General features: G+C 31.6%; 2 protein-coding genes across 2 annotated transcripts; both read right to left on the bottom strand.

The window, feature by feature from the left end:
* Nucleotides 1-772: 772 nt before the first annotated feature.
* On the bottom strand, nucleotides 773-1,806 carry LOC125813103 (F-box protein DOR-like). Its single transcript, XM_049492587.1, is given in 2 exon segments — nucleotides 773-1,173; nucleotides 1,176-1,806. Coding segments are annotated over 2 exon segments (1,032 nt in total).
* A 6,722-nt stretch (nucleotides 1,807-8,528) lies between these two features.
* LOC125813123 (adenylate isopentenyltransferase 3, chloroplastic-like) lies at nucleotides 8,529-9,275 on the bottom strand. Its single transcript, XM_049492606.1, has 3 exons — nucleotides 9,110-9,275; nucleotides 8,758-9,012; nucleotides 8,529-8,608 (listed from the first exon to the last, which is right to left on the bottom strand). The coding sequence occupies exons 1-3, from the start codon at nucleotides 9,273-9,275 to the stop codon at nucleotides 8,529-8,531; spliced, it is 501 nt and encodes a 166-aa protein (XP_049348563.1).
* Between the last annotated feature and the right edge of the window lie 432 nt (nucleotides 9,276-9,707).

Raw genomic sequence — 9,707 nt, forward strand, 5'->3', positions numbered from 1 at the left:
CTTTAGTTGCCGTCTGATCTTAAATAATAAACAAACTGATGATACTATTAAAGCTGCTTTGAAAGGTACTAGGGATATTGAAAAATATCAAGCTGATGTGAGGGAAATATTAAATGAAAAAAGAAGGGTTGTAGGTGTTGATCAAAGTAATGCTACTGCTTTAGATGACAATTGGTTGCTGTCACTTTTGAGCAAAATCGTGTAGCTAAATGGATGTTTGTACATGTAATATTGGTCATCAAAAAGCTGCTGGAAACAGAGATGTTTTAGATGATCGAGAGTTAGCTTATGTCCTAAACCTAGAGAGATAGCAACAAAAAATTGTGAATGCTTCAGGTGTTTGAAATAATCAGTAAGTTGCTACTAATGAGGTGCAATCAAGAGAATTTGGACTAAAATTGCAAGTTGAAAACGAAAGAGCAACTGAATGTAACTGGAAATTGCAAGTTTTAAACGAGAATGCAACTGAAAATTGAAAATGAGAATGCTACTGAAAATTGCAAGATGACATAGGTCCTGAGATATTATGTCGTTCCATATTGAAGGAAAATGAATGATATGTTTTTGCTTTAAAATCCCCAAGTCTAACTTGGACGGCTGGGGGTTGACATTAATAAAACATAACACTAAAATCATCCTCGGTAAATAAATTTGTATTGGCATATACTTTTATTTAGATACTAATTTGATACTAAATGATGCTTAATATCCAGATGCAATAAAAATAACACACGAACTACAAAGAATTCTAAAACAGAAAGAGACTTAATTTCTACATAACTAGTCTTTCTATGTAACTATGAATGCCGCTGATGCGGTGGTTCGTAGGAAGCCCCTTTATTTCTAATTTTCTCCAACTTTGTCTTGTGATATCGTAACACGAGCATAAAGCACCCGACTCTAAGTTGAGGATGAATAAAATCTGCCCATCACAAAACATGCATGATAATATGATTTGGGGTATGATTTTTGGTGGTATGTGCTTCCACATTGAAGGATAGTGAATGATATGACTCTCCCATTCTTCTTCTTTTTGAATTTGTCCTAAAACCCGCAAGTGGAAATATTCACATGACCATTTTGGACAATTAATGATTGCTAGCTTACCCTTCACCTCTATCAACTCGTAATACCACCACTTAGATGAATTCTTCAATACAATAAGTTTGAAATTTCAGTTTTAAGATCAAATGCATCTAAAGCAAGTGTTTCTCCATGGTAAACAAACCTATAGATAACTCCATTGATGCAAACCCCGGGCTTGTACATAACAGATCTGGGAATCCTTTGAGTATTTCTCCATGATTTGTCTATGCCTAATGTGAAAACACATTGTTTTATGTACAATCCGCGACCATCTCGTGTCAAAAGAACTTTATACTTGTTTTCTTCTGGCTCAAAACCTAACCAATAGTAAAGGAGAGACTGATCATCATTTAGTTTGGGAAGATATCTTACTTCTCCTGTACTTAGGTTTAAAATTGCAGCAGGTTTCTGAATGCAAAATAAACCGTTAACGCAACTGATATCAGAACCTACAGGGATATAGAAGGGGAATTCATCAAAACTCCAAAGGCTGGAAGCAGAGATTTTTCCATCTCCAAATTCATAAACTTCCCTTCTGTCCAAGAAGTATTTTGTTTCACTCTGACGGATCATAGATTGAGATGTATGGATATCCGTAAAATATGATTCAAAAACAAGAGAATTAAAGAATTTAGTAACGCACTTGAAATGCATTAGTGATTTGACAGGAAGCCATGTGAATATTTGAATGACTATTTCTTCAGGAATTGATGGATTCATCTACTTGTACACAAGTTGGACGCTTTTTTTTTAAGGTCTAAAACCCTACTCTTATGGAGCATATATTTATGAGTTGATTCGTCAAGTTGGACGCCTTTTTTTAATGAGTTAGGACTTTTATTTTTCTGTGTCCAAAATAACAAAATTATTTTCTAAAAATAGGTCCCATAGAACGATGTATTACTAATTTTCCCCCTTTTCTCCTAATTCTAATAGAAAAGTGTACTATTTTTTATATTTTTATTTTCGTAGAGGCAAAAAGAGAATCCTAAAGTCATTAAACCTCATACAAATCAACCGATAAATATACGCTCCATGGAAGGTTTTAGACCTTAAACAAAAAAAATAATCCAACTATGAATCAGAAGAACATGAATTTATCAATTCCAAATGAAATTATGTTTGAAATATTCTCATGGCTTTTGGTCAAATCTTTATTGCGTTTCAAGTGTATTACAAAATTTGGTCAGTCTCTTGTCTCGGAATCAAATTTTGTGAATATCCATACTTGTCTTTCTATGACTCGTCGTGGCGGAACAAAATTCTTACTGCGCGAAAGAGAATCAATTTTTTTCCACTGCTGAGCAAAGATAAAGAAAAGACTCTGCTCCCTTTTTGCAAATTGCGAGATTTATTGACCTCTACCTCCCTGACCTTTCATATTGTCCATTGAATTGCGTTAATGGTTTATTTTGCGTTTGGGACCCATTCACTACACGATCTGCTGCAATTTTCAATCCGAGTACAAGAGAATTAAGATTTCTTCCTAACATAGATGAATCTGTTTTTCCTGGTAACTATTCATTAGGATTTGAGTTGGAAGAAAAGAAGTTCAAAGTTTTTTTGACATCATATCATGAACGGAACAATCAAAGACAGTGGGTTTTAACTTTAGGAATAGACAAATCTTGGAGAGAGACTAAAAGCATTTCCTTTCCTATTCTCTATTTTAAGCATAGTGTTTGAATTAGTGGAGTTATCTACCAGTTTATTTATGGTGATGCTATAGCTGCAATTGATGTTAAAACTGAAAAATCTGAAACTATTGCATTGTGGAATGATGAGTCACGTGTACTATTACGAGTTGATAGAGGTGAATGGTAAATTAGAGGTCATAGATTACAGAAAATGGGTAAGTGGATACTTTGACTTGTGGATTTTAGAGCAGACTCCACAAAGAAAATGGGAGAGACATATCATTGGTGTTCACTCAATATGGAATGCTTTAAAGCCTAGATTTGTATCATCCTTCATTGCCCATGATGGGGAGATTGTATTCGTCGTCATCTTAAAATATGGTGCTTGTTTGTGTTATGATGTCACAAGAAAGAGTTGGAGGTAATTAAAAATCATGGGATTTCCTAAGGAAAACTACATCAGAGGCATTTATAGTTATGCCGAAACTCTCGTTCCTTAGGGTCAATAAATGAATTTGACCCGCCAACAAAAATTGGAACACATTGAGTCTTTAAAAAAATTTCAATATAGACAATGGACTTCAGACAGAAATCTTCCGCCGTGAAGTAGGAATTTGGCTTAATTTCACTTAAAAATTGTGAAACAAAATAATTGTCAATTAATATTCAAATTAAAATAAAGGAATCACAAAAACCTTCTTTTTCAAATATGTATACCTAGCAAATAGTGTCGTACACCTTGTTTCTTAGTGTGTGTGATCTTGTTGGTCACTATTTCAAGTCCCTTATACACTTTGATTTTATCTAAGTTGATTATTTCTCCTCGAAAATGGGTGGCAAGGTTAACAGAGAGATGGGATTTTCCCATTCCTGTTGCTCCCATTCTGAACACCAATTTATTCTTGTTGAACTTGTTGTTGTTGATGATGAAAGTATTCATTATAGCTACACATAAAATAAAATTATATTAATAATTAGTTTAAAATAGTAAATAATCTCATGAAAACCACTCATGCATACACTCATACATTAAATAATCTTATTAATATAAGGTTAATAAGTAGAAACCTTGCTTGAGATGTAATAAACTTTGTAAAATAATATATTTTTCTTGATGTTGATTCTGAAACAGATTGCATTGAGCATTTATAGTAAAATGTATTTTGTGGACTTATTAATTATCATACAATATTCAGAAATACTGATATCTTTTAGGATAAGATCAATACCTTTTGAAAAATGTATAGATATGTCAACTGGAATTTTGGTAATGACAAGTAAATAATATTAGGATAAAGTTGACAAATGCACATTCTTTGAAGATCGCATATAACTGGGCATTTATAGTAAAAATGTGATTATGAACTTATGAATTGGTCTATTTCAAATTTTAAAAAAAATTCATATCTTTTAGGATATGAATATTATTGAAAAAAACCTAAAGATACGTCAGCTTGAATTTTGGTTATTAGGGTTAAATAATTTTAGAATGAAGTTTCTAGATACACATTTTTATGAGGTCACATGTCAGATTGACGAAAATATGGTTTTCAAAAGGATTGTAAAAAGAACTCAATAATATTTCTGAAGGAATACATTCAAGTGATACTGCATCAATTCATACACAATTTAACAACACGTCATACGTGCTAAGTCTAATTCAATTAGAAGGGAAGGAACAATTATCGATAACAATTTCAATTACAATTATTTATATTTCCTTGTGCAGCATGTAATAATAGCTAACTGTTTTATTAAATGAAGCATCCATCATCGTGATTGAATTAGGTAGAATATATTTCCTTAAATGATCCTTACCAATAGATTGCAAATTTTTTTTATTTTCTCTTCTTGGTATATGCAACAATTTTAAATTTGGAGTTAAGAATGTTAATCTTTAAAATTCTTTAAGGTTAGAATCTTCCCAAACATTTATAGTCATTTATTTTTTCACTTTATTATCTTGACATTAAGAATAATCTCATCTAATATTGTAAGAACGTCTTTATATTAATATATATTAAATATCATAGACTTGGACTAGGACTTGGCGCTTGGGATTCGATCGGACCTTAAAATAAATATTTTTATAAAGCTGAAATATATACTCTATAAATAACAATGATTTTACAAACAAGAAGAGTATATATATCTGTAGTTTGATACAAACTGTACAAAATATATGAAACATTACAGTGACCAAGAGAAAAAATAACACAAGATAGAGATAATGATAGTTTATGTACACTCAATACTAATATTGTGATCATCATTTTAGAGAAATCTTTCCACAATATCTAGAGATGGTTGCAAAACAGTATTCCTCCATTCTTCGTCAACAACTTCTTTTCTCTCTTCTTTGAAAACGTCAGCAGCAATAATATGATGCACCGACCACATTTTCTCATTTATTAATCGTTGAATCTTGTCAAGTTGGTTACAAATTAATATACGAGTATTACGCTTGATACTTGAAATTGAAGCTTGAAGAATCATCTTCTTTGATTCATCATCTCCGTCTATATTTTTTTCTTCCCTTAAATATTTGGCCATTTCAGGGACACCAATGGACCGTCGGATTCCTTTGGTGTAATCTGCATCTGGAATGTAAAATTGCCGCACCTCATCCACCAGCCCTGCATGCAGCATAAATTTAAGAATAGTTTTATTTAGGTGAACATATATTTGAAAACCGAAAGTATTATTAAGAAAACTATATAAGAAAAGTTTTAGTTAGAGTCATTATTATATTTTGATTCATATATAAAATAACTACAAAAACTACCTGCATTGACCATTTCATCAACCCTCGTGTCAACTCTACGGTTCAAGACTGATTGCTCTACATCAATCCAAATAAAGCAACTGTCATACTTATGTTTGAACATGAATACAGGGTCTTCCACAAGTTTTTCAATAAACGAATTTGACCCTCCAACAATAATTGGAACACATTGAGTCTTCAAAATTTTTTCTATGTATTCAATGCTCTTCAGACAGAAATCTTCGGCCATGAAGTTGGAATCTGGCTCAATTTCACCTAAAAAATTATGAAACAAAATAATTGCCAATTAATATTCACATTAAAATAAAGGAATCACAAAAAAATGTCTTTTTCAAATATGTATACCTAGCAAATAGTGTCGTACACCTTGTTTCTCAGCGTGTGTGATCTTGTTGGTCACGATTTCAAGTCCCTCATAAACTTGCATTTTGTCCGAGTTGATTATTTCTCCTCGAAAATGTGTGGCAAGGTCAACAGAGAGACGAGATTTTCCCGTTCCTGTTGCTCCCATTATGAACACCACTTTCTTCTTGTTGAACTTGTTATTGTTGATGATGAAAGTATTCATTTTAGCTACACATAAAATAAAATTATAATAATAATTAGTTTAAAATAGTAAATAATCTCATGAAAACCACTCATGCATACACTCATACATTAAAAAATCTTTTAAATATAAGGTTAATAAGTAGAAACCTTGCTTGAGATGTAATAAACAATGTAAAATAATATATTTTTCTTGATGGTGGTTATGAAAGAGATTGCATTGAGCATTTATAGTAAAATGTATTTGTGGACTTATTAATTATCATACCATATTCAGAAATATTGATATCTTTTAGGATAAGGTCAATGACTTTTGAAAAATGTATAGATATGTCAACTTGAATTTTGGTAATGACAAGTAAATAATTTTAGGATAAACTTAACAAATGTACATTGTTTGGAGATCGCATATAACTGGGCAATTATAGGAAAAATGTGATTATGAACTTATGAATTGGCATATACCAAATTTAAAAAAAAATCATATCTTATAGGATAAGAATAATTCTTGTAAAAAGCCTACAGATACGTCAGCTTGAATTTGGGTGATTAGGCTTAAATAATTTTAGGATGAAGTTTCTAGATGCGCATTGTTATGAGATCACATACAAGATTGACGAAAATATGGATTTCAAAAGTATTGTAAAAAGAACTCAATATTATTTCTGAAGGAATACATTCAAGTGATAATGCGTCAATTCATACACTATTTAACAACACGTCATAAGTGCTAAGTCTAATTCAATCAGAAGGGAAGGAACAATTATCGATAACTATTTCAATTACAATTATTTATATTTCCTTGTGCAGCATGTAATAATAGATAACTGTTTTATTGAATGAAGCATCCATCATCGTGATTGAATTAGGTAGAATATATTTCTTCAAATGATCCTTACCGATAGATTGCAAATTTATTATTTTCTCTTCTTTGTCTATGCAACAATTTTAAATTTGGAGTTAAGAATGTTATTCTTTAAAATTCTTTAAGGTTAGAATCTTCCCAAACATTTATAGTCATTTATTTTTTCACTCTATTATCTTGACATTAAGAATGATCTCATGTAATTGTGTAAGTACGAATTTATATTAATATATATTAAATATCAAAGACTTGGATTTGGACTTGGACTTGGCGCTTGGGCTTGGATCGGACCTTAAAATAAATATTTTTATAAAGCTTAAATATATACTCTATAAATAACAATGATTTTACAAATAAGAATAGTATATATATATCTGTAGTTTGATACAAACGGTACAAAATAGGTCAAAAATTAAAGTGACCAAGAGAAAAAATAATACAAGATAGAGATAATGATAGTTTATGTACACTCAATACTAATATTGTGATCATCATTTTTGAGAAATCTTTCCACAATATCTAGGCATGGTTGCAAAACAGTATTCCTCCATGCTTCGTCAACAACTTCTTTTCTATCTTCTTTGAAAACGTCAGTAGCAATAATATGATGCACCGACCACATTTTCTCATTTATTAATCGTTGAATCTTGTCAAGTTGGTTACAAATTAATATACGAGTATTACGCTTGATACTTGAAATTGAAGCTTGAAGAATCATCTTCTTTGATTCATCATCTCCGTCTATATTTTTTTCTTCCCTTAAATATTTGGCCATTTCAGGGACACCAATAAGGCTGGGCACCGGAACGGGTTGTACCGGTACCATTCCGGTCCGTTCCGGTCCGGTAGTATTCGGGACGGGATGGGATACATTGAACCGGTACACGGAACGGAACGGTACCATGATTTGGTACCGGTATACCGGTACCGGTTCATCCCGGTTCATTCCGGTTCCGTTCCGGTCCGGTCCGGTCCCGGTATATCATTTTTAATTAAAATAAAAAATAATATTTTTGTCATTATTTACTTTTATTAGCATTTCTTTTATGTTTTTTTTTTTTTTTTTAAAATTACAAACTTAAGTTATTTAACTTACAAGTTATAAGTATAACTTAATAACTTATAAACTTCAAAAGATTCAAATCTTTAAAACTTATAACTACATAAGCTCAAAAACTAAAAAAAAAAACTTTATTAAACTTAACTTACAAACTTATATACGTAAAAATTAAAAAAAAAATCTTTAAAATAAACTTAAGTAAAATTATTATAAAATTTAAAACTTAAATACTATAAACTAATATAACTTAGAAAAATAAATAAAAAATTCAAATATTCGTAATTCAAAATAACTCAAAAAAAAAAATTATTTTTTGAAATAGCTATATGTGCCGTCCCGTTTATCCCATCCCGTTCCGTTCCGGTCCATTCCGGTCCGTCCCGGTTCTATCCCGGTATATAGTGGGACGGGACGGAACTAAGCCTCCATCCCGGTAGTTCCGATTCGGTTCATCCCGGTACCGGTCAACAACCCGGTCAAACCGTCCCGTTCCGGTCCGGTACCGGTTCGTTCCGGTCCGGTGGTCCCATTCCGGTCCGGTGCCCAGCCTTAGACACCAATGGACCGTCGGATTCCTTTGGTGTAATCTGCATCTGGAATGTAAAATTGCCGCACCTCATCCACCAGCCCTGCATGCAGCATAAATTTAAGAATAGTTTTATTTAGGTGAACATATATTTGAAAACCGAAAGTATTATTAAGAAAACTATATAAGAAAAGTTTTAGTTAGAGTCATTATTATATTTTGATTCATATATAAAATAACTACAAAAACTACCTGCATTGACCATTTCATCAACCCTCGTGTCAACTCTACGGTTCAAGACTGATTGCTCTACATCAATCCAAATAAAGCAACTGTCATACTTATGTTTGAACATGAATACAGGGTCTTCCACAAGTTTTTCAATAAACGAATTTGACCCTCCAACAATAATTGGAACACATTGAGTCTTCAAATTTTTTTCTATGTATTCAATGCACTTCAGACAGAAATCTTTGGCCGTGAAGTTGGAATCTGGCTCAATTTCACCTAAAAAATTAAAAATTGTGAAACAAAATAATTGCCAATTAATATTCACATTAAAATAAAGGAATCACAAAAAAATGTCTTTTTCAAATATGTATACCTAGCAAATAGTGTTGTACACCTTGTTTCTCAGCGTGTGTGATCTTGTTGGTCACGATTTCAAGTCCCTCATAAACTTGCACTTTATCCGAGTTGATTATTTCTCCTCGAAAATGGGTGGCAAGGTCAACCGAGAGACGATATTTTCCCGTTCCTGTTGCTCCCATTATGAACACCACTTTCTCCTTGTTGAACTTGTTGTTGTTGATGATGAAAGTATTCATTTTAGCTACACATAAAATAAAATTATAATAATAATTAGTTTAAAATAGTAAATAATCTCATGAAAACCACTCATGCATACACTCATACATTAAAAAATCTTTTAAATATAAGGCTAATAAGTAGAAACCTTGCTTGAGATGTAATAAACAATGTAAAATAATATATTTTTCTTGATGGTGGTTATGAAAGAGATTGCATTGAGCATTTATAGTAAAATGTATTTGTGGACTTATTAATTATCATACCATATTCAGAAATATTGATATCTTTTAGGATAAGGTCAATGACTTTTGAAAAATGTATAGATATGTCAACTTGAATTTTGGTAATGACAAGTAAATAATTTTAGGATAAACTTAACAAATGTACATTGT

This window comes from Solanum verrucosum, unplaced genomic scaffold (genome assembly GCF_900185275.1).
Source record: "Solanum verrucosum unplaced genomic scaffold, falcon-dt-bn FXZP01000746.1, whole genome shotgun sequence".
NCBI classification, from domain to species: Eukaryota; Viridiplantae; Streptophyta; class Magnoliopsida; order Solanales; family Solanaceae; genus Solanum; species Solanum verrucosum.